Source organism: Desmodus rotundus, chromosome 3 (genome assembly GCF_022682495.2).
Source record: "Desmodus rotundus isolate HL8 chromosome 3, HLdesRot8A.1, whole genome shotgun sequence".
In the NCBI taxonomy this organism is placed as follows: Eukaryota; Metazoa; Chordata; class Mammalia; order Chiroptera; family Phyllostomidae; genus Desmodus; species Desmodus rotundus.
Genome location: NC_071389.1, coordinates 191,173,893 through 191,197,765, shown reverse-complemented (window position 1 = coordinate 191,197,765; position 23,873 = coordinate 191,173,893). Strand labels below are relative to the sequence as shown.

The 23,873-nt window shown below is 47.6% G+C and overlaps 2 protein-coding genes across 3 annotated transcripts in view; one reads left to right on the top strand and one right to left on the bottom strand.

The window, feature by feature from the left end:
• SYN3 (synapsin III) overlaps nucleotides 1–23,873 on the top strand; it is a 408,941-nt gene that overhangs the window by 119,328 nt on the left and 265,740 nt on the right. For both annotated transcript variants that reach the window (XM_045187147.2, XM_053922017.2), the window contains 2 exons: nucleotides 13,251–13,407; nucleotides 14,778–14,867. In XM_045187147.2, coding sequence (XP_045043082.2) covers nucleotides 13,251–13,407; nucleotides 14,778–14,867 — 247 coding nt within the window. The remainder of the gene's footprint in view (nucleotides 1–13,250; nucleotides 13,408–14,777; nucleotides 14,868–23,873) is intronic.
• TIMP3 (TIMP metallopeptidase inhibitor 3) overlaps nucleotides 16,705–23,873 on the bottom strand; it is a 56,841-nt gene continuing 49,672 nt past the window's right edge. The window contains exons 3-5 of the mRNA XM_024579025.3: nucleotides 22,431–22,542; nucleotides 21,627–21,748; nucleotides 16,705–20,547 (exon numbers count right to left, since the gene is read on the bottom strand). Coding sequence (XP_024434793.1) covers nucleotides 20,350–20,547; nucleotides 21,627–21,748; nucleotides 22,431–22,542 — 432 coding nt within the window. The 3' untranslated portion in view covers nucleotides 16,705–20,349. The remainder of the gene's footprint in view (nucleotides 20,548–21,626; nucleotides 21,749–22,430; nucleotides 22,543–23,873) is intronic.

Sequence of the window (23,873 nt, the reverse complement as noted above, 5' to 3'; positions counted from 1 at the left end):
CTGCTAAGTAGCAAAACTAGAGTCAGAACAGGATACAGAAGGCTGTGAAGTTCACAGTCACTGAAAAACGTCTGAAGTTTATGACCAGGAGTGTTGTGATACAATAGGGCACAAGACCCTAAACAGAACTCTCACACGGATGGGCCCTCTGAGGACAGGAAGTGATGGGGGGACTCTAAGAAGCAAAAGCTTCACAGCAGGAAAGCTCTGAAACCTGCTTTTGGAACTGCCACATGGGTACAGCTGGCAAGGTCAACTTCTTGAGGAGAAGCCATCGTGGTTTGGGTGGGTTTGCAGCAGGTCTGCTACCTCTGATCTCATGTACGTGAATTGCCTATTTTTAAGGTGTTAAAGAAAATTTTTTAAATTGTATGCATAGAAACTCTGACAAAGCTCACAGATAAATGCTACCTACATGTCAGCAGTAGCTAATGTAGCTGACATTATCGAGGGCTCACTGCGTGCCAGACTGGCTTCAACTCCCTACCTGGATTGGCTTATTCCATCTCACAGCAGCTCTCCAAGGTGAACGTTATTGTTGCCATCCTAGTTTTGTAGAGATGGGTAAACCGATGCTCCAAAATGTTAACTAATGTTACAGGATCACGAAGCATTTAAGTGGTACAACCAAGGCTTGAGCCCAAAGTCCCTGCCCCAAACACTCCACTAATTGATCTCTGGGGTTATTGGAAGGATTAAAAGAGCTCATATGTGCTTGGCCAGTGTTTGCTTTCACCAGGGGCTCTCAAAGAGTAGTTCATGCACCAGTGTTAGAATTTGTTAGAAGTAGCTTTTAATTCTTAGAAATGTTGCCCAGGTTCAGCCAGGCTTGTACCACTTGTTGATGTGTTTCTTGGCCTGGTGTTGAGTATGTGAATCCCACCCGGCAGGGGTAAGATAAAGCTATGCCCTGCCGAACCTTGGGGAAACATACCTGAGTATTGTATATATAGTTATACACCTGGCTTTTTGTCCAGCGGCCCTTTTATTGACCATCACTATGGACTCAGCAGGGAGTTATCCTGTGGTCAATCAGTGACACCTGACAGTGGTGTTAGGAGGGCACCAAGACCCTGTCGTGTCCAGGCTAGCTGTGTGATCCATGCACACCAGAAGCAGCCTAACAGCTCCTCTCCTCAACTTAGCTTCTCTGTGGAACAGAGGTCTCAAACTCCTTCCTTCTTTCCTCAATGCCTGTCACATTACAGACGCTCAGTAACTGTGCATTGAAAGACGCAGCCATCACCTGTGGCAACTGGCACGTTTGCGAAGATCGCCTAACAGGATTTTTCAGCTTGGCTGTCTGTTGCAGTCGCCTGGAGAACTTCTGAAAATCCCAGCCTCAGGCCAATCACATCAGAACACTTGAGAGCAGGGAAGAGAGGAAAGGTCTAGATATGAATGTTTTGAGAGCTCCCAGGTGATTCCAGCATGCAGCCAAGCTCGAGAGCCCCCAGGCTACAATGAGGAAGCCAACTTGTACAGGGTTGATCTGTGATTTGCCAACCCAGCAAGAGTCATAGGTTGAGACACAATGGGCAAAACCCAGAGGGCTTCCTCGAAAGCTGCTCCTGCCTCTGCTTCTTTGATGGGTGTGAGCTAAGCTGGAAGTAGCCAAGATCCTGTTTTAAGAAGTGCACAGTGAAAGGAATAGCTGGAAGCATTTATGCTGGAAACCCTGACTGGGTGATGGTCCTAAAAATTATTGCCACATGTCTCCAGCAGGGAGGGCAGGGCCCACATTTGCTTCCTCCACGCCCCGCAGCCTCACTTTTATCGACAGCTCAGTCCTCACCCACAGGGGCCCCCAGAGAGGTTCCATTTAGTCTTAACAATTTTGTGGAGCATCTAGAGTTCTCGATAGGCCAGGCCCTGCAAATACAAACGTAAATTCAACATCGGCCCTTCCCTGGTGGAGTTCACAGCCCAGAGGGAGGAAACGGGAAGTAAATCGACATAAATCACCAGCTTGGATGCAGCATGATGAGGCCATGAAGAAGCCTAGTAGAGAGGACTGAGAATGGAGTGGAGGGGGCAAGGGGTCCACAAGGCTTTTGAGAAGTGGGAGCAACAAAGAGGTGGGTTTTTTTTCTCTTGAAGTATTCATATGTATAAAGTTTGGAATCATTTTAAACATATATAGTTGAACACACCAATTTAGCAAATACTAACATTTTCCATATTTACTTCAGATTCTTTAAAAAAAACAACAACAACAATTCTAACCTATTTTAAAACATAGGAAAAGTCCAGAGAATAATATAACAAACACCCATATACTGAGGTGGGTAGGAGCTCCCACTCTGGGGCCAGGCTACCTGGCTATGCAGTGTGGTCTTGGAGAAGTTACTTAACTTCTCCGTGCCTCTCGTATTTTTTTCTAAACCAGACCCCTACCTCAAAAGGTAATCATCAGGATTAATCCAGGTAAAGCTGTTAACAAGACAAAAGTGCCTCACACACACTCTGAGCTTTGTAAACACTGGCTGTTGTTACCTGAATGACCCAACTTGTCAAGTCTTGACACTGCTGGATTTGTGTTAGGCTGTTTTTATAAAGGGAAGTATATTATCATACTTTTAAAGACCCTTCTATACATTCCTCCCTGTTATGACTGCTAACGAAGACTAGAAGTCGGGGGGTCTGGATGGGAATGTCCACTGCAGGGTGAAGGGCAGGGACCCTGGCTTCTGAGGGAACCCTCCAGTGTGGCCAGAAAGGGAGTTGACCAATGGGCCAGGGAGGAGGCTGGAGAGGAGGCCAGGGCACATTAGGGAAGACCATCAGGAGTTTGGGCACAGTCCAAGAACCCCACCTAAGAGCCCATTCTCTTACTCCCTCCAACAAACAAGCAAAAAACAAAAGATACGTCAGTCACACTTGCTCCCCAACTCGGAAAATTCCATCAAGTAGGAGCTAGCTTCAAGAGAAGAGGGGAGACCCAGGGGAGCGCAGGAGGCGGGTTTAGCCGCCCTGAAGTCATTGCCACCTGAGTACCAGGGCAGGAAATGAGCTTTTTAGAGCTGTAGCCCAGCTGGAGCTTTTACCTCCCCTGGCCCCAAGTCACTGCGTTCTGAGAACTGTGCACCCCACCAGGTGGGTATTTCTTGCTGAGTGAGCAGAAGAGAGCCCCTGACTTGTTCAGTAGTTAACCTGACAGCACATGTGTGGCTCGTCAGGCACGATATTTGTGGGGAAGGCCCTGGGTATAAGTATGTACAAGCCCAGCCTCGGTTCCAAATGTGTTCTTCCGTCATCCCCCAGCAGCAACACCATTTTTTATCTCAAAATGGGCTTTCCCCTCTTCCCCTCCCCTCCGCCCTTCCACCGCTGCTGAGGAACAGCTGCTCTGAGACCCATCTCTCATCAGCTGCCTTATCTCCCCAATGAATAATGTTCCCCTTCCCGAGCAGGCAGCCTGGCAGGAGGCCTGCCCGTCATGGAGCAGGCTGTTGACAGCCCTTGGAGCCCAGGCAGCTGCCGGAGAGCAGGCACTCACCCGCCCAGTCCTCACATGGGCTGAGGGCGAACCTCCTGCCTCATGGAGACATGCCACCCAAAGCCCCATAGCCCTGGTGAGCAGCAGCTCACAGAGCCAGCCATTCCAAGCACATCTCAGCAACCCCTGGGTGCAGGCACCATTCTGGGTGATGGGAAAGATAGGTCCTGCCCCTCAGGGGTGGGGACCGTTTATGGGAAATGTGATTTGTATCTAACACTACAGACCTCTATACTTCGTAGTTCCGTGACCTTGAGAGGTCTTGGTTTTCCTCATCTGCCAAATGGGCTAATCATAGTATTGTCTTGTTCTCTGCTCAAATCCCCTTTGCCAGCCAGTGCATCCATCCCCCAGCACTGTGATGCCCTGGTTTCAGTTATCCCTTCAGCCTTCTCCAGAGCCCTGGGCTCATGGTAACTGCATCCCTGACACATCCCTCTGCAACCTCCCCCTCCCATCAGGGGAGCTGGTAACTGATTGATGCTGGGGCACCAAAAGCCCAGTCCTCTTCCCTCACGTGGACAACTTGATAGGACTATTTAAGCTCTAGAGCTCCCTGTGGATCAGGCCAAGACTAGACTGACCCATGACTACACACACACACCCCCTCCCCCGCTTCATGCCCTGCTTCTCTCACCCTCTTACAGCTTTTCCTCAAGAGCACACTTCCCACCAGGAATCCCAGGCTTTGGGAAACCTGTTTGGGGCACCACTTCTAGGGGACCCAGCCCAAGATAAGTGCCTGCTTCACAGAGGCTTTGTGTGAGGATTGGATGAGATAAGGCTTGAAAAGCCCCTCGTAGGTGTCTGGCACTTGGCAAGTGCCCAGTTTTTGGTAATCATGGTTCTTATAAACTACTGCTATGTGACAGAAAGTCACAAGGGATCTTGAACAGATGTGACAGAGAGGTGGGTGTTGAAAGTCTTGGTTCCAGGTCTGGAACTGGAGGCAGTCATCCCAGAAAAGGACCTCAGATGTCACTTAGCTGAACTTTTTTTCTTTGTCATTGAGGAAATCGAGGCCCAGAGAGGTGAAGCAGTACTCTCAGAGAGCCACAGCAAGTCAGGGACCGAGCTGGGGGAGCTACATCATGTTTTTCCCACTCGCATGTTATTTGGCATCTTCAGATCCTTTCCCCCTGCTCATTGTTGAAGTGTTTTTAACTTTAGGTGGGCCAAGACCCTGAGAAGTGAAGCCATAGCACACTCCATTTCCATGTGCATCTCCTGAGCACCTACTGTGTGCTGGGCACCTGCTAGATCCCAGGAAAAGATACTCAAACATACATACCAGCCCCTGGTTGTTATAGAGAACTTTACTGTTTTCAAAGTGTGTGTATATGTGTTGGCCAACTTTATCCCAGGAAGTAAATAATGCCAGCCCATTCTCCAGGGGAAGTTTTATTAAAAGTGAGCATTGAAAGACCAGTAAAAGCAGGCATGTAGGCAAGGGCATCCTGGACTTGCCTTGTTTCCATATCTAACAAGTAGCAATATATTTTTTTTATTATTGATGAGAGAGAAAGGGAGAAAGAGAGAAATAAATTTGGTGTTCCACTTATTTATGCCTTCATTGGTTGATTCTTGTATGTGCCCTGATGAGGGATCAAACCCACAAACTTGGTGCATTGGGATGACGCCCTAACCAACTGAGTTACCCAGCAAAGGCCACATAGCAATATCCTCAATTTTCACAGTGCTCTATCTGAATGGTCCTTTGCTGTCCCTTTCCTAGTATGTACAGAGTTACACATGTGAGCCAGATCATAGCTTCAGCAGACAGCTGTCAATCCATGTGGTTGGAGTGTAGGGTGCATCATGGGGAAGGGTCACAGTGGAATTCTAGAAGTAGACCATGCCAGGTGCAGGATGCCATGTATCATGCTAAAGCATCTGGGCTTTGATCTGCAGACAGTGGAAGCCTCCAACACCCTTTGCTCAGAACGGGCAAAGATCTCTCTGGAGAAGGTGCAGAGGAAGACCCCTGCCCCGGGAGCAGACAACCTCTCCTTGTGGTTAAGTAGAAGACCACAACCTCGGAGCTGTCAGGAGACGTGGTGTGGGTGATTTCCACATGAGTAGGACACACTGAGGGTTAGGGAGAAACCACTGAGGGTGTGGGATTGGAGTTGGGGGAATATTTGAGGGGCAGTTTCCTAATCTTGGGGTATGACATGGACGGAGCACAGTGTGAGTGGTTGGAGATGACTGTGGAGGCAGCAAGGCCCGTGGACCTGGGCAGAAGGGTTTCTTAGGAGCACAGAAGAGTTGGAGCTAAGAAGAACCCCAAGCCACTTGCTGGGGAGCATTGAGCGCCAGGGGAAAAAGTATGAACTTCTGTAGGTGGTTGGTGGAGGCTACTGGCTGGTGTTTAGCAGCACAGTGGCATGAGGAAAGCAGGATTTCAGGATTAGTGCAGGAGTGGAATGCAAACTAGGCTGATAGCAGGAAAGTTACCTCCCCGAGGAGAAGACCATGCACTGAGCACTTTCTGGCCACAGACCCCATTCTTACATGTTGTTTTGCCAACACAGTGTGTTCCCATATTTTTAAAAAATGTTTTTATTGAGATATCATTGACATATAACATTATATTTGTTTCAGATGTACAACATAAATGATTCAGTATTTGTATATATTGCAAAATGATCACCACCATAAGTCTAGTTAACATCCATCACCACACATAGTTGTAAATTTGTTTTTCTAAAGGTGGAGTATTTTTTAAAAGGAGGGATTTTATGCAAAAGATTTCACATAAGAGTCAGGTTTCTGGCTTCATCTGAAAGTCAGAGGATTTGGTAAGACTGGACCACGTATTTCCACGTGGTCAACATATGTTGGCATCGAGTCACAACTGTCCCCTGTAGGTGCAGCTTTGCATTTCATTGGCATTTTTCCCATAGCAGTTTTGCTTTATTTATTTTTATTACAAGTCTGCACAGTGATTTTTTAAAAAAGATTTTAGATGAGTAGTCAGTATTTAAGTAATTGAGAATTTTATATAAATGTCCATATTTGGGCTTCTTTTAAAAAGTCATTAGGGCCACCTGGGACCTCATTCCTATGTGGCCGTAACAGCTGGATCTCAGGCCCTTCCCCAGTTCACAGTACCCATGTCTCTTTCTTGCTGTCCGCAGAGGCCTGTGGTAGCTGCCCTTGATCACAGAGCTCTTCTACTGAAAAAACAAAATGCTTCTCGTACTCAAGTCATTCTTGAAAGTGGAAAAATAAAAAACAGAGTAAGATGTTCATGCTTCCAAAGAAAGGTCTACAAGAGCACTGTGGAAATTAAGAATATTCCTCTGTGTTTAATATAGGAATAAAGAGAGTATGTGTTAGAAGAGTAACTGCTAGAAGTGGTTGGCCACTTCACCTGGCCTGATGTTGCCTGCTAGGGCCCTGTGGTATTTAGCTTGGGAACCTCAGGGTAGAGGCAGGGAAATCACTTAACACTCAACACTCAGCAGTCTGGTTTCTGAGCCCAGCCCTGTACTACAGAGAGGAATAAGATGAGGGACTTCGATGGGGGGTTAGGAGCTAAGGATCTGTTGAGGTGTTCTAGGCAGGAGGCAATGGGGGGCAGAGTAAGAGAAGGCAGGAGAAGTGTAGGGGAAAATCCTGGACATTTCTCTCAACTGTGGTGACTCCTTACGAACAGGTGTCAGAGAGAATTGCAGGTAACTTCAGGATGACAGATCCTGGGTTCCTGGGAACACCATAGGCCCTTCAACAAAAGTCAGGAGACCCACTCTGGGGGAGGCTGATGACTTGGGGTCCGGTCACAGTGGGTCTGAGTGATGGTGAGATGTTCAGCTAGGTGGACGGTGCTGGTTGCGTGGTGGTCTTGCACATGGCCTGGAAGCACTGGTCTCATGTGGACTTCATCTTTCCCATGTTTAATTTCTCTGTGCCTTAATTTCTTGACAGTAAGTTCACTGGTACTGTCCTCCTCATAGGGTCATTGTGAGGATTAAAGATAGCATAATTAAAGCCTAAAAAATGATTCCTTGGTAAATACTCTATAAAGCTGTCATTTTTCACTATTGCCTATGAGGACAAGGTGGGAACCCCACCGAATGGAGATGATTCCACGTGGCAGGGAGCCAACACTGAGCCCTGGAGGAGAGCCATGAGAAGGGAAAAGCCAGGAGGAAGCAGCTGGAAACAAGGGGAGAGGGCGCCTTCGAGGCCAGGAGGACAGGTTTGGGTGGGAAGGACAGAGGTCAAGCTACAGAGGCCACCGAGGAGAGAGGAGATCACAGTAGGTGTTCTCACTAGGGGAATTTGTCCTCCCAAGGACTCTTGACAATGTCTCAAGACATTTTTGTCATCACAACTGGGCATGGGGGTGCTATTATGTCTGGTAGAGAGAGGTCGGGGATGTTCCTAAGGTCCTACAATGTCCGGACAACTCTCTGTCCCCTAGCCAGCCCCTGACAACAAAGAACTATCCACCTCCAAAATGTCGATAATGCAACGTCTGGGAAACCCTTCTCTAAAGCCACCAGGCTTCTGGGTTTGAGTTGTGGTTCCACCTCCAAGAGATGTGTGACCGTAGCAAGTTCTTTAACCACTCTGTGCCTCAGTTTGCTTTGCTGGAAAATGGGGGTTATAATAGCAGCTCCCTAGGACTGTTGTCAGGTTTAAATGACTGAAGATATACAGAGAGCTTAGAATAGAAGCTCACATTAGCGATTATTACCGGAGATCAGGGGAAGTAAGGGCATAGCAGAAGCCATTTGACCTTGGGGTTTGTCATTTAGGAGCACTTTCATTGGGGTGGAAGGGGGACTGGTAGCCAGAGGCAGAGGCCTGTGGAGATGGGTGCATGGGAACTGGGGCCCACTGACATGGACTGCTTTGTCCAAGAGATGCAGCAATGGGAGGAAGAGGAGGAATGGCTGGTGATGGCCCCCAGACCAAGTGGAGGGGATTTGCTGCTCAGTCATTTATATACTGATGCTAACCAAAAGTGTTGATTAATGCCCAAACCACATTATAACAAAAATGGAAATTTTCAAAACAAGAGAAATCACCTGCAGCCTTACCACCTTAACAAAGTAGCAATTTTCCATCTTTCCTTCCAGGACCATCATTTTTACAATGTTTGAGTCATCACACAGATTCTCTTTTCTATTGTTTTATGTCACATGAAATTGTCCCAGAAGCATTTTCCATGATGGTACATCATTGTTATATTTATCATTTTTTCCAAAATGAAGATAACCTCATTGTTTTTTCCTGATGGTAAAAACAGTATGTGCTTTTTTCTTTTCTTTTCTTTTTTTTTAATGCAGATAGCAACACAAAGTCTGAAGAAGAATATAATAACCCCATTCCCCATCCCATCCTGAGAGACAACTAGGTTAGCATTTAGGTGAACATCCTTCCAAACAAATCTTCATGCATTTATCAGTGTGTTGACTTGTTAAATGTTTTATGTAAACATGAACATTACTTATCAATTCATTTTCAACCTTGAAGCTAAGGTTATCTTATTTTTAGGCTTGGGCTTGTTGTTTTGGGAAGCGGGGAGGGGGCTGTGGAAGGGTACACGCAGCAACAAAGGAAGCCAGAAAGTTCTGAAAGCTGCCAGAAAGAGGAAGTATTGGGGGCGTGCAGTGTACTTGTTTCCTGAGGCTGCTGTAATGACGAACCCCGGGCTGGGTGACTTAAACAACTGAAGTTTCTTCTCTTACAGTTCTGGAGTCTGGAAGTCTGAGATTGAGGTGTTTGCAGGGCCATGCTCTCTCTAAAGGATCTAGGGAGGGATCCTTTCTTGCCTCTTCCTGGCTCCTCATGGTTGCCAGCGATCCTTGGTGTTCCTTGGTGTGCAGACACGTCCGTCCTTTGCCTCCTTCATCATGTGGTGTCCTTCTCTTCCTCTCTGCGTGTCTGTCCGAATTTCCCACTTCTTATAAATTCACCAGTCATTGAATTAGGGCTTGCTCTACTCCAGTCTGACTTCATCTGAACTTGATTAAGTCTGCAAAGACCAGAGGTCACACTCACAGGTAACAGGGCTGAGGATTTCAACATATCTTTTTGGAGAACACAAGCCAACCCATAACATGTGGGATCCCCAGGGTGGTAGAGGAGGAAGATGGAACAGCGAGGAAACCTCTGGAATGAACAGGAAGAGACCAGGATAAACAGACTGAGATTCTTGGACCGAAAAGGGAGATAAGGAAGCCTACTTCCTCCAGCAACTCGTGCCTGTGTTTTACAAACATCCTAGTACTTTATAAAGAGGGTCCGGGGTTTGTCAGAGAGCCCAGCTGCCTGTCCCAGACTCCTTTCCCACTGTCACCATGCCACACAGGTGGCAGCTGCCTGTGAGCCCCACAGGCCTTGCTCCAGCATCCTGCTGTCCACTCATCACCAGGTCTACCTAATTTCTTTTCAGCCTGGGCTGACTTCTTGCACTCACAGTCCTTTCGTGTGGCCCATTCAAACCCTTCCGTCTGCAACGTGTGCACACCTCCTGTGTTCTATTCTTGCTGTGGCACAGTGGTCCATGAGCCTTCAAGGGTATAGAGACCATTTCGATGTCTTGATCTCCCCTTTCCTCGGGACACCTGGTTTTACTGGTTTACTCAGTTCTCTGAGTCTCCTTTTCCCAGATCCATACTGATATTGAATTTTCAGAGGTAGAGGGGACTGGGGAAGGATTGTGAGGAGTGTGGAGACAGTTAAGAGGAAACCTGAAGTCTCTCTGCTGGTGGATGCACATGTCACACGTCCTGGAGCCTTCCCAGGCAGAGCTGCGGTCAGGGCAGGGTGTGATAGGTCAGCATGTGACCAAAATCAGCATTATCATCTCCTTTTATCAACTTGGCTCCTGAGGAACAAGGGACATTTACAGAATAGCAGTCAAGGAGCCAAGAAGAATGAGGCCTCTCTACTTATTAACTTAGGTCCGAGGCAAAGCCCAGCCGAGATCTTTTCTTGCCCTCACAGGCTTCTGCCTACTGGAGGGAATTATTATACTTCTCCAATGGTTAAAAGTCACTCTGCCTCTGGCCCCCTGCCTCCTGACACTGCCTGAGGCACCCAGTAATCTCCCAGCAACCATCACCTGTCCCATCTCCACCATTTAATTATGGGTTGTCCTTGATTTCCTCTCCAATACCGAAAGCCACTTCTGAGGAAGACCTGGGGGCAGAAACCCAAATAATATAGCTCATATTAAGTCTAAAGCCGAAATAACAAGAAAACCCAGATAGAGCCCACAGCCAGGATGTGCCAACTTGTGTGGGATTGAAGGAGGCCTTCTTGCCCAGGCATGAAAGACACAGGGCTTGGACCCAGTGGGACTGTGGAGACACAGGGCAGGAAGGGATTCGTGAGGATTGTTGGGACTTTTTTTTTTACCCAGCCCCATCTGTTGCCGCCACCTCATCAGACCTTATACTCCTGCGTGTAACAATTGTACATTTTGCCACTGTCTTCCAGTATCAGTCAGAGCAATAGATATGGCGAGCAACAGACCCCATTCAACCAGTGTAGGCAAAAAAGGGACCTTAATAGCTCAGATACTCCAGAAGATAAAAATGACACTGGTGTCAGGCTCAGCAGGATTCAGGGATTCCCCCTCCTTGTCTTTGTTCCTAATGGCACTTCTATTACAGACGAGGCCACTCCATGTAGCAAGTAAATGCTCTTAACCACTCTGGCTTACCTGGCCACTCACTTCTCCCCGCACTCAAGAAGGTGAGCTCCTCACATCAGAGATATAGTCCCTAGACCAGTTATTGTCCAGGGAAATGTGTTATCTGAATAGAGAGGATTTTATCACGGGCTCTGTTTAAAAAAAAAAAAAAAAAAGTCAGTACCAAGCATGTTAAACAAAACCAGCACAGTCCACTCTGTCCCCCAGTACAAGGTCCACCCATTCAGTAGTAGGTGTCGTTCCTTCCACCTGGAATACCCTCAAGACCTACTTTCCTTTCAAGACCCAAGCCTTCCAGTACACACTCATCTACCCCCACCCCCAGAAAGAGTTGAATACATGTTGGGGCCACCTTAGCACCTTGTACATGCCTCTGTTACTTCACATGCTTACTCATTTGTTCACTTAGCAAATTCTTATCCTTTAGCATTACACCCAACTCCTCTTGGATTGTGAGTTTCCTGAACAAAGGGATCATGTTCCACTCATCTCAGGGTCTCCACCCTCCACCAGGGTGCTTGGCCCACTGTCAGGGCCTGGTAACTGCTGGGGGCTACATCCTCAGACATTTGAGTGACATGAAGGGCATGGCTAGAGAAGATGGGGTGCCGGGTATAAGGGGAGGAACTGCGTGCCGCAGGCCACCTGGTTGGATTCACTAATTTCTCTGCATTCCTTGCAAATCCTCATACCCCAGACTGTCAGGGAGGACCCTGTGCATGTCATACCAGCTGCAATGCCATTCAAGTTACTATGCCATGCTGGCTACTATGTCATGCCAGCTACAGTGTTACTAGATGATAGGGATTTTTCAGCTCCATTGTAACCTTACAGGACCACCTGGTACACATTACTGCCTTGCTACAGGCCTCAGTTTCCCCATATGTAAAGTACATGGGAAAATGGTTCAGTTCTAAGAATGCAGTAAGGACGTAGGCATAATAATTCCAGCTCCACACCCCTCCCCCAGTCCTAACCAGAGTGACATGATTGACTGTTTCCATGAGCACGGTGTAAGCCATACCTGCTATGTCACAGCCCACATGGCCACCTGGGGATGAGTTACACCTTGCCTGGGGAGACGCTTGCCATTTCATTGGGGGACAAGGAAGTGATGTTCATGTACATCAATCATTCCTTCAACATGTACTTATTATGCCCCTGAATCCATGGCGCCAGGCCCTGGGGTGTACAGCAAGTCCCAGGCCCACAACTATTTGAGAAGCATCTGCACATGTAGCACATTCTTTCCTGTGTCTTCAGTGGAGGAAAGTCCTTTCCCTGTGAGAGTTACTTTGATTTCCCTCTAAATTATTTTAAAGAGACAGTTAGTTTATTTGATGCTAAGGGCCTGACTCTGGATGAGCAAAGTGGGTCATACCATTCTTAGTGTAAACCACCTCCTGTGAGGCTGATTTTCTCCTATGACTTTGAGAAGTCCAGAAACAGATGGATCCTGGGCAGCAAGAGTAAAACAATGTGTTGGTCCACCTGGCACCTTGCACTGGAGGGAAAGTGTGTGCACTTGGAACCAGATGGCCTGAGTTCAAACATGGCTCTCCTGCTTCCTAGCTTTGTACTGGGGGAAATTCATAACTTCTCTGAGCTGCAGTGTTCCCATCTATAAAACGAGGATATAGTCCTGACCTTACCCGGGTCGCTGGTGAGCACTAATCAGGACTGTGTCTCCAGAGGGACCTCAGCATGTGCTCGGCCATTGCATTGGTACTCTTGCTGTTTCCTTGAAAGGGACAAGATGCACTTGAAATATGCGGGAGGGAAGCCATTCTGTAGAGTGGCTGAGAACCAGAGCCACAAGGCTAGGCAGACCTGGCCCTGCCACTCACAAAGGAAACAGCCTATGAAAGGAACACAAGAAAGTAAAAGTTGTTTTCAGTCATTTGACTTTATGCTTGTAACTGACCCTCTTCATCTATACTCCCTGACCCCATCCCCATTCTGAACTGAGGGCTCCCCGTGGGCAGTGACCACGCCCCAGTGGGCCGTGGCCTGATGCCCTGGTGTTCAACTCTCTGCATGGTTTGGTAATGCTGCTGTCATCCCCTCTCTTGGCAGGTCCTTCAAGCCGGACTTCATCCTGGTCCGCCAGCATGCCTATAGCATGGCCCTGGGCGAAGACTACCGCAGCCTAGTCATCGGCCTCCAGTACGGTGGGCTGCCCGCTGTCAACTCCCTCTACTCCGTCTACAACTTCTGCAGCAAGCCCTGGGTGGTAGGTGATGGGCCAGGCTGACCTGGAACCAAGTGGGGGCAGAGGGAGGACCTCACAGCCCTGAAATGGGCCCACTCCCCAGCATGGAGACTTCGGAAATGAAAAGACTTTTTTAAGTAGCTGAATAAGCAATTTGGGTCCCAGTCCCCTTCTTGTAATTATTGCCTAATGAATATTATATAACTATATTATGATACAGTGGTATCTTATAATGATATTAGTAGTAAGAGGCAGTACTGTACTGTGCTTACTAATATTCTTTCATATCACTGTTTTTAACAGCAGGCACTATTTATTGAGCACTTAGTAATTGCCAAAAAATCGTGTTGCCAATCTATTGTTATCATGTGGAGTGGGCTAATTACTCCACTTTACTGAAAAAGCAGCTCAGTTTCATAACAAAGGAACTCACTCAGAATCAGGTAGCCAGTGAGTTGGCGAAATCAGAACTTGAAACCCTCTTTGCAACCCCCAAGACTTTATATCCCCTACCTTCTACTCCTTAGTTTCATTCCTTCACCTGATTTATTTGAGTCTCCATTAAAATGTTACCTGTAAGAGAGACTTTTCCTAAAATACCACCGCTCTACCCCCCCCCAAATATTCTTTTTTTAAAGTCAATATTCAGAAATTGAGGCATTTTTAAAAGATTTTATTTATTTATTTTTAGAGAGGGGGGAATGGAGGGAGAAAGAGAGGGAGAGAAACATCAGTGTGTGGTTGCCCCTTGCGTGCCCCCTACTGGGGACTTGACCCACAACCCAGGTATGTGCCCTGACTAGGAATGGAACCGATGACCCTTTGGTTTGCAGGCTGGTGCTCAATTCACTGAGCCAGGGCTCCCCCAAATATTTTTAAATCCCTCTAATACATTGCATGTTTAATCCTTACAACAATCCTGTGAAATTGAACCTCTTGTTTTCTCCATTTGCAAATGAAGAAACTGAAGCTCAGACACCTAAAGTCACTCAGATAGTAAGTGGTGAGGCAAAAATATGCACCCAGAGTCTATGCCATAAACTACTCTGCAATATGCCTCTCTAGAAAAAAAGGGAATGGCAGGCAGAGGACATGGCATGAACAAGAGCAGGTCATGCTTGTATGAAATGCTGAGGGTGTAGGAAATGCTTATTAACAGTCATTGAGCTGAACTCAGTGGGCCTGGCAGGAATGAAGGGGTTGATGCAGCCAGATGATGGAGAGGATGGATCTCCAGCCGAGGACTCTGGCCTCTCCCCCAGAGGCAGAGACCAGCTACTGTAGCTACTACAGCTCAGAACAGTCAGATGCTCGAGGCTTGGGATCAAGGGGGAGGTTCTGCCACACTAGGTAACACGTGTTGACCAGTGTTCTCTCCTCTTCTGACCTAGTTTTCTCAGCTCATTAAGATCTTCCATTCCCTGGGTCCTGAGAAGTTCCCGCTTGTGGAGCAAACGTTTTTCCCCAACCATAAGCCAATGGTGAGTGCTCTTTTTTCTCTGTTTATTTGCGTGATCTGGAACAAACACAGATGTTTATGTTCTTGGTCCATTTGAAAGGAGGAGGTGGGCTCAGGGGCTTCTCTCTGACCGCTGAAGCTCTAAGGAAGAATCGTGATGTCTCACGGGAATGCCTGGCTTTCCTACGGAAAGAGTCATCTCTCCATGTGAAATTTTAGGCAGTAGGACAAATGACAAAGGTGGACAGAATTCCTTGGGACATCAGGAATTTTCAGCAAACAAGGGGATAACTTGAACTAGCGTGTTGGAGCCAAAGGTTGATTGATAATAAAGGTAAAAGATGTTTCAAAGGTAGGATGTTATTTCATTTGAGCCTATGCCAGACTTGGTTTCTACGCTTATTTTAATAAAACCAATAATACTTGATTTGCACCGATTGTTGAAGGGGTTTCCTTATATGTCCTCTTCACACTCTAACTTTTGAATATATCTGTGGTTGTCTCTGGGAAGTGGTTGGAGCTTTACTTGGAGTATGTGGTATATATAGCCTGCCATTTGGTGGGTAGCTGGGTGGGAGAGGTTACCGTCTTTTTGAATGGGTTGGAGAGCTCTCCATCCCACAGCTAGAAGTTGGTTGGAAGAGTCCCGGGCAGCCGGAAACAGCCAGTGACGTGCCTGCTTGTATGGTTGGTGGTCTACTTAAGCTAATCAAGGGAAAACAGGGCTGCAGCCCCACACTTGCCTTGGAAAGGGATAGTCAATATGTTATCTGATTATACTAGCTGGGGGCAGTGGCCTGTTTGTAGAATTCCAAGCTTAGCTACTGACCTTTTTGGAGACACTGATGGGTAGGGTGTGGGCTCCAGGTGAGAGCAGTCTAACCAGATGAAGTGTTCCTGCACTGATTATCTTTCACTTATATCTGATCCAGTGAGTCATAGAATCCAGGATGTGCTGGTTGGAGTAAGAAGGGCGTGTGGAACCAGGCATATTCCAGCAAAGCGTGAACACTGGAGAAAATTGAGGGTTTATCATCAAACCAGCCTGAGCTTGAATCCTATCTTTGCCTAACTACTAGTAGAGCTTGGGTAGTGAATTAACCTCTATGAGCCTCAGCTTCCATCGCTGAAAACCATGGATGATAGTGGAACAACCTCACTGGGTTGTTGCGGTTTAATGAAATCATGTGTATAGTGTGCTGTGCCTGATAAATGATAGGTGCTCAAAGTAGAGTAGTTTTAAAATAAGGGCAAAGCTATCCCCTGAAACACTGTCCACAATGGGACAAATGCTGGGTGAAGGGTCTACAGCCAACCTAGTCCACTGAGGGTGCCAAGCCAGCTCTAAGCTCTCGGAGGGCTTTGCCGTCTGTTGTGAGGCCTCATAAATTCCTGGCATTCCCCCCTAGGCTGAGCCACACTCAGAATTGCAGTCAGGCATTTGGCATCAGGACTGCTCTTTACAGCCTTCCGCTTCCCACTTCCGCTTGGTTGAGATTCTTAGGAAGAAAACAGGGAAGGCCAAGGCTCCCGTCTGGGAGTACCTGTACCACTAATAGGTAATTAGATAAAGATCCAGATTCCACAGAACTATGGAGATCTCTGGCCATAGAATCGGGGAACAAGGTCAGGGCTGGATTAGCGTCCAGAAGGAAATCTAAGATGCCTCCCCAGAAACTCCCCCTGCCTGGGAAAGGGCTGGGGCAGGGTGGGTCCAAGCTGTGTAAGTGAGTGAGTGCAGGGAGTGTGCACGGACCTGGAACCAGGACAGGTGGGACACGCCAGCTTCCAAGGCCCTCTGTGATCTGTATCACCCAACGATGGCGGTCAGGACACAAGGAGGCGAGAGACTGCAGGTGTGTGATAGAAATAAAACCACTTTACTGTTTAGAATCAAGGACACACTATAAAAAGTGAACATTATGCAACATTACAAGACAATATACATTCACGGAATATAAAATTCATAAATAACATGGAGGAAAACTGTAAACAGTGCTACAAAATTTAGCAACAAATACATTCCTTCTAGACAGGGTTTTCTCTGGTTGGTGTCTCTCCATCACTTCTGGGTCTCAGGACAGCAGACTGGCTAAGGGGGAAGGTGGGAGTGCAGGAAAGTCTACAAGGCCCCTCAGAGCATGACCCCTGGTCTCTAAGTTCTTCCCCTCCTCATGCCTCCCAGGAGCCATTTAGGTGGCCGTTGAAATCTGCCTTTCCTATTTGTCTCCGTTTTGTTTTGCGTTAGCCATCAGATCTTCAAAGTCGTTTTCTTGTGTAAAACTGTTTTAGTGACATTTTTATTTTAGGCAGCCAGGAGTAAAACACTTGAGTGTCATCTTAGGGTAACTCATATTGACCATTGTCAAACACAGGATGATGGGCTGGGGCCAGGAAGGGTCTCATTTCCCTCAGTGTCTCTGAGACACAGCTGTCCCTATAAATCATGTATTTCTTGAATTGCTCAAGAACAGTGGTATGAAAATGGTGCTCTTGGGCTGTAGCTTGACCATTCTTCAGGTCTGGGGCTGGGTGGGTCTCCCAGTACTATCTACCCTGCCTGATGGAGTACTAGCTTGAGAGACAGAGCCTGCATGTGGGCTTCCTGGAGATGGAGGCAGAAGAGATGGCCAGGGGAGGCCAAGAGATCATGGAATTACAGCTCTCATGGCCTGGAATTTTTAGGAGAAATCATGGCTTCCCAACCAGATGGGCAAAGGGAGTAAGGAGGCAAAGGAATGGGAATAACCAGCAGACTACCTGGGGCCAGGTGATACAGAGCAAGGACATGGGTGTACTTGCGGGTTTTCCCACCTCCTGCCTACTCCAGAAAGCACAGGGATGCCAACAGGAGGAGGCCGGAGGAGTCTCAAGTGCTAGTTCCTTGTAGTCTCCCCAGTTCGCCAGTCCAGCTGCCCAGACAAGAGAAGTGTTTACCCTCCGTTCCACTGTAGAATTTGATTCAGGAAAATGGTGGCATGTGGGTTTCAATTTTTTTCTCTTAAACACGATGTACACATATTACAGTCTACATATGACACAAGATTTAGCAAAATAAAATGTTCACAATATGATTGAAATACAGAAGTGTCTCGGCTACATAATGACTTTAAATTATACAGGAAGTGAACAGGTGAAATAAACAAAGCTATAGCTTATAGAAAGCTCAAAAACCGCCCTCTGACAACATCGCTTTGCAAAGGACCCTTCTTTGCCCAGGACCTGCTGTTCGCCTCACTAGGACCTGGCAGATGGGCCTGTGGTTCCATCAGCTTATCTGCAGGAAAACTTCAGGTGACTTGTGCTCAGGCCTCACCCTAAGTCCCTGCTATGTGAGTGGAGGTGACCCCACCAGGGACCAAGAATGGTCCGCTGCCTCATGGAGGAGAGGCTGATGTCCGACCTTGGGAGGGCGCCTGAACAGGTAGGATTAGGGGTTCCACCTTGTAAGACTTTGAGATTGAAAGAAAATCTTAAAAACGCCAAGTCTAGGGCTTACCCCTTAAAAGCCACTGGCCTGCGGACCTCTGCTCCTTCTGCTCACACTGCCCCATCGAGACAGCAAAGCCTCCTGTTTCCCACGTGTCAAATGTCATGACCGCAAGGTGAAAGGTACAAGGGAATGGAATCAATCCCAAGGAAACCGGGTGCCTTCACTGTCTTTCTGCTCTGGGGTTCTGCCAAACACCCTGCCTGGGCATTTGTGTGTACGTGCGAGACATTATTACAACGTATTGTCTGCTTCTTTTTTGTCTCCTGTTTAAATTGGCAGCTCTGTTTCCTAAAGCGGAATGAACTGAAGATACAAATACTAATAGAGGATAAATACCCATAATCTGAAAAAAAGAGAGCAATCATGTTAAATGTCACCATCCTACCATCCCCAATTCTGTGAAATATACATTATCGCCTACTCTTGGCATCTCATTTTCAGCACTAAAACTTAAAATAATTTTATTTAATTGGAGAATTTATATTATAGTTTTATTTCAAAAAACAAAGCAAACCCCCACCCCCACCCCAGCTGATTACAGAGTCAGGCTTCCCCAGTGACCATCAATTGAAATCCATGAGGTGAGGACCTCAGGAGGTGGCATTCACCCACCAGTGAGCTGGAGAAAGAGAAGCAAGCTGTCCCCAAACCCAGGAGAGGTGGCCATCTGACCTTGGCATGACACATGACCCTCTGCAGCTTTCCCTCCTGTGCCCAGGCCCCTGACCCACACTAACTCTGATCTCCCATCTGAGCCCAGCCAGGAAGGCAGTTAAATGAAGGCCCCAAATAGGAAGCAGGAGAAAAGGAGAGGGACAGAGGTCAGGAGACCCCAGTTAGAGGAATGCTGAGGGTGTTCAGAATTTCAAATTTTAATTAAAATGAAAAAGTCAACTTGGAATGTCATGATTTTCTTCAAACAAGCAACAACAACAAAATAAAAGAGATTAAGCTATTGGTGTATTTAACAGCATTGAACAGAATTCTGTGTCCTGTAAAAAATCAGCTTATGTCCTTGTGTGGGTATATGCAAATGTGTATACAAACACATCCCCCTAGGTGAGCTAAACACTACTTTGGAAATAGTATTCTCTACCCAAGTCCACTTGACTATATCTGTGGATAGTGTGCAGTGTGTGTATTTCTCCAATTTACATAAGGGCAAGCTCCTGGCCAAATCTACCAATGAGTTTTCCAGGAGGAAATCTTGGGGGAGTCAGGGAGAGGAAAGACATTCAACTCAGTCTTTCACCTGAGCTTTTTGTACAAGGCAGGCAAATTGCCTCCTGACCTCAGGCAGATGTTTAAGTCTTCACCAACTAAGAAAGTTCTATTATTCTGGTCTGGCTGCTTGCTCCAGACTCAGAAACATCTGGTCAACCCGAGCGTCGCCGGGCTGGGGGGAGTGTGTATGTGCTGCATCATCTCAGACCCTCTCTTATAGTTTCTTCCTTCCCTCTCCCACGCTTGCATGAGAGAGACACAGACACACAGTCTGGTTGGGACATGCAGTAGCATCTCCCCGGTGTACGAGATCTGCATACTTGCTGCTGTTTGCTACCTTGGACTGAAACAGCTGGCCTTTCAGCAGCATCCTTGTCTGTGTCCTTTATGTGCCAGAGGGAAGAGGGTCTGGGAGATGAGGACGTGGGGGAAAAGAAATCAGGGTGGGTATTACAATGCCCAGATAGGGTAGTTTTTTGATTTTTGTTTTCCTAAAAAAATATAGATTATGTTATCATGAAGAGAATACATTCCTCATTCTCTCTGGCATGGCACCAAAAATTTCCAGGTGGAAATAGGTGATGTCAAAACCAAAAAGAAGGGGTGGGGTGGGGCCAGGAGGATGTTTCCAAATAAACTCCATATGACAGCACAGACTTTAAGTGTTCGAAGTGCTAAATTTGCGAGAAAACAGGCACTAATTTCATTGTCATCATTTGGGAAGAGTTAGTGTCCAAGGGAAGCTCAGCGGGAAGGGAGGGAGGTGAGGTGGGGCAGGGTCTGGTGCTCAAGGGTCTGTGGCATTGATGATGCTTTTGTCTGGGGGGGCCCATCCTCGGTACCAGCTGCAGTAGCCGCCCTTCTGCCGGATGCAGGCGTAATGTTTGGACTGGTAGCCAGGGGAGCCGAAATTCGAGAGCATGTCGGTCCAGAGACACTCATTGTTGGAGCTCACGAAACAAGGCAGGTAGTAGCAGGACTTGATCTGCAATTAGATAACAGCCAGCGGTTGAGACCCTGCCATGGTGGACCCAGGCCTGCTGCTTGCCTGAGTCTGGATTCAGAACCTGGGGCCAGTGCAGGAGGAGACCAGCCACATCAGCCCCTTAGTGAAAATAACATAAATAATACACGGTAACACTGACTGAGCATCTACTGTGTGCCAGACCTTCTGCTTAGGGCTGCTATGTCATTCTCTTCTATTCTCTTAACAGATATATCTGCCTTTTACGGATAGGGAAATAGAGGCTCAGAGAGGCTCAGTAACAACGGCACAGTCAGGTCACACAGTCAGAAAGTGGTAGAATTAGACATCTTAGTGAGCTTTTCCTTCTCAAATGGTAACCAGCAAGGATGAACGATCTCAGCTGTGGTAGGGAGTTGAGGAATTAGAAAGACTAAAGCGTAAACTTTGGAGTCCAGCTGCCCTGCACTGGAAATCAGACTTAATGAACTGTGTGACCTATGGCTAGTTACTTAAGATCTCTGAGTCTCTATTTTCTCATCTGCAAAATGGGGATAATAGTAATAAAAACTGCTGAGTTGTGGTGAGAAAACAACCCAGCTCCTTCCCACAGCAGAAAGGCTGTGTGCCCTGTCCCTGTGCTTGGGCCAAGGAGTTGGGCCTCACTGAAGAGTCACCTTCTGTGACATGTGGTATCAGTGGTCCTGAGCCAGCTCTCAGTCAGCTGCTTGAGTGTGCACACTTGGGACTACTTGGCAGGATCTGCCAGTGTAAGGACCCTGTTGTACCTGCCACCAGCTTGAGCCATGGGAGGGGCCAGGAACACTGAAGAGCCCTTGTGTCCCAGCAGCTGCCAAGTGGGCAGCAGGGAGGCAGCAGATTAGAGCAGACAGGCATTCTTCTCTCACCTTCTTTGCTCCTCAGCCTGGGGGCCACATTCCTTACCACCCCTGCTCAGACCTGCCCCTCTGCCCAGGCCCCACATTCACTCCCTTCCCAGCACAAGGGCCCAGAGTCCAGTATAGCAGGAGCTGATATTTCTGGGGCAGTGAGCCAGAACCCCATACCTCCCACCCCCACATGCCCGTCCCGGGGCTTACCTTGCAGTTACAACCCAGGTGATACCGATAGTTCAGCCCCTTGCGCTGGGAGATGGTCAGCTGGTCCCACCGCTCCACGAAGTTGCACAGTCCTATGTACACCTTCCCATCATAGATACGGCCTAGAGGGGGAAAGAGGACAATACAGGGAGAGGTGTTTTTCCGGAGCCCAGCCAAAAGGGTAAGAATTCACACCTACCGAGTACCCACCTTAGGCCAGGTACCATGCTAGGTATATGTCAGTCCTAAAATTTTGGTTAACCCTCCCCTATACCGTTTAAGGTGTAGAGGAGGATGTATCCCCATTTTCCAGATGGGGAAAATGAACTCAGGGAGGTTAAGTGATTTGCAGAAGCTCTCAGCCCTGAGGCACTGAAGCTGGGACTAGAGGCCAACTCTTCACTTCTCACATCACTGATTTTGGGTTTTGATTTTGTTATTGCCTTTCCTACACTGACGACTTTCAAAGACAGATCTCATAGGCTGACTGTGAGGTGGAGAGGAACAGGTCCTAGAGATCCCTTTTCATTGACAGAAGCACTGAGAAACTGTAAAACTAAGAGGTCTCCTCCACTGGGTCAGTGGTGGAGCTGAGACTAAAACCCAGCCTCAGTGTAGGTGCCTCAAGCTCCCGTCACGGGCTACGGAAATTGGACTCAACACTAGACACTCCTTACAATTCACTGGGCACATGGCACAGACCCTCGGGACACTTTTGGTCTACCACTCCTTCTCTGTGATTCTGAAGTGAGGGAACAGTGGACCTCGGCCAAACCCTGGCCACGGGCTAGAGTTGGCCGTTACCTGTCAGCAGGTACTGGTACTTGTTGACCTCCAGCTTAACACCACAGAGACTTTCGGACGCTTCCGTGTAGATGTACTGCACGTGGGGCATTCTGCTGAAGCCTCGGTACATCTGTGGGCAGAAGGAATGTCACGAGAGGAGGATCAGGGCTCAGAAACCATGCTGTCCTTTGGTCTGTGGGAACCTGATTCCCTGAATTGGCCATCGTGCAACCGGTCACCAACCTACCCACCCCAGGTCTTTCACTCCAGGTGAGGCCACCTAGTCTCCTCTTGAGTGAGCCATCACTGGCATCTGCTCAGAGAGACTGTCCTGTCCAGCCAGTCACACCTCCTATTCCAACACCCCCACACCACTCTAGAGACACACTTTTCTCAAATCCCAACACCTGTATGGAATCCAAAGATGAATTGGCTGTGAAAGGGGTCCTGCCTGCTTCCCCAGCCTCAGGACCTAAGCTCCCACAAGGCAGCCAGCCAGCATTCTCACAACATCCCTGTGACATTTTCTAGTGTATAAGAGCATTCTCGCTTACATTCCCTCACTGTGCCCTCACAAGAACCCTAGGAGGCAGGAACTATTGTAGCCATTTGACCCATGAGAACTCTGAGAGAATTTCTGTTTGGTGGGGGGAAGTTGAACTCAAGCCTGAGGCTCTCCATGCCTTTATCCTTCTGATCATCAAATGAAAGCATTGGGTTATTTTACCACAGATCAAGCACACAAATATGTGCAAAATTCCTAGATTTTTTAAATTAAACATGTCATAATTATGAAATTGCTGATATGTAGGCATTTAATCTACAACATAATCTGATACAGCAGCTCTCAACTGGAGACAATTTTATCCCCACCCCAGGAGACACTTGGCAAAGTCTGGAGACATTTTTGCTTGTCACAACTGGGAGGTGGGGTGGATGGGGTTGCTTCTGGCATTGGTGGATAGAGGCTAGGGATGCTGCTAAATGTCCTGTGATGCATGAGACAGTCCCCACTGCAAAGAATTATGTGGACCCAAATGTTAATGGTACCAACGCTGAGAAACTCTGCTCTAATATTCCCCCATTTAAACCCATGACAGCCCTGTGTGGCGGGAACTATTATGTCTAGAACTAGATTTTATGGATGAGAAGCCCAAAGCCCAGGAAGGCTAATGGTTTGTCTGAGGCCACATGGTTGGTAAACGGCAGAGATAGGAGTCCAAGCAAAGGAATTCGCTCCATAGTCCATGCTCTTAACCATTATCCTATGGTGTCTCCCACTGCAGCCTCACAAGTTCATGGCCAAGGGCCTCTGATGCAGGCAAATGCCACTTATGACTACTGTGCCTGCTTTATCAGCATGCACCACAGCCACTGGTATGAACGTAACACAGTCTGAACCCACTTGGTGATTCCAGGTCAAGTCCATGAGTGTTACATGGGTCTGGATCTGTCAAGACA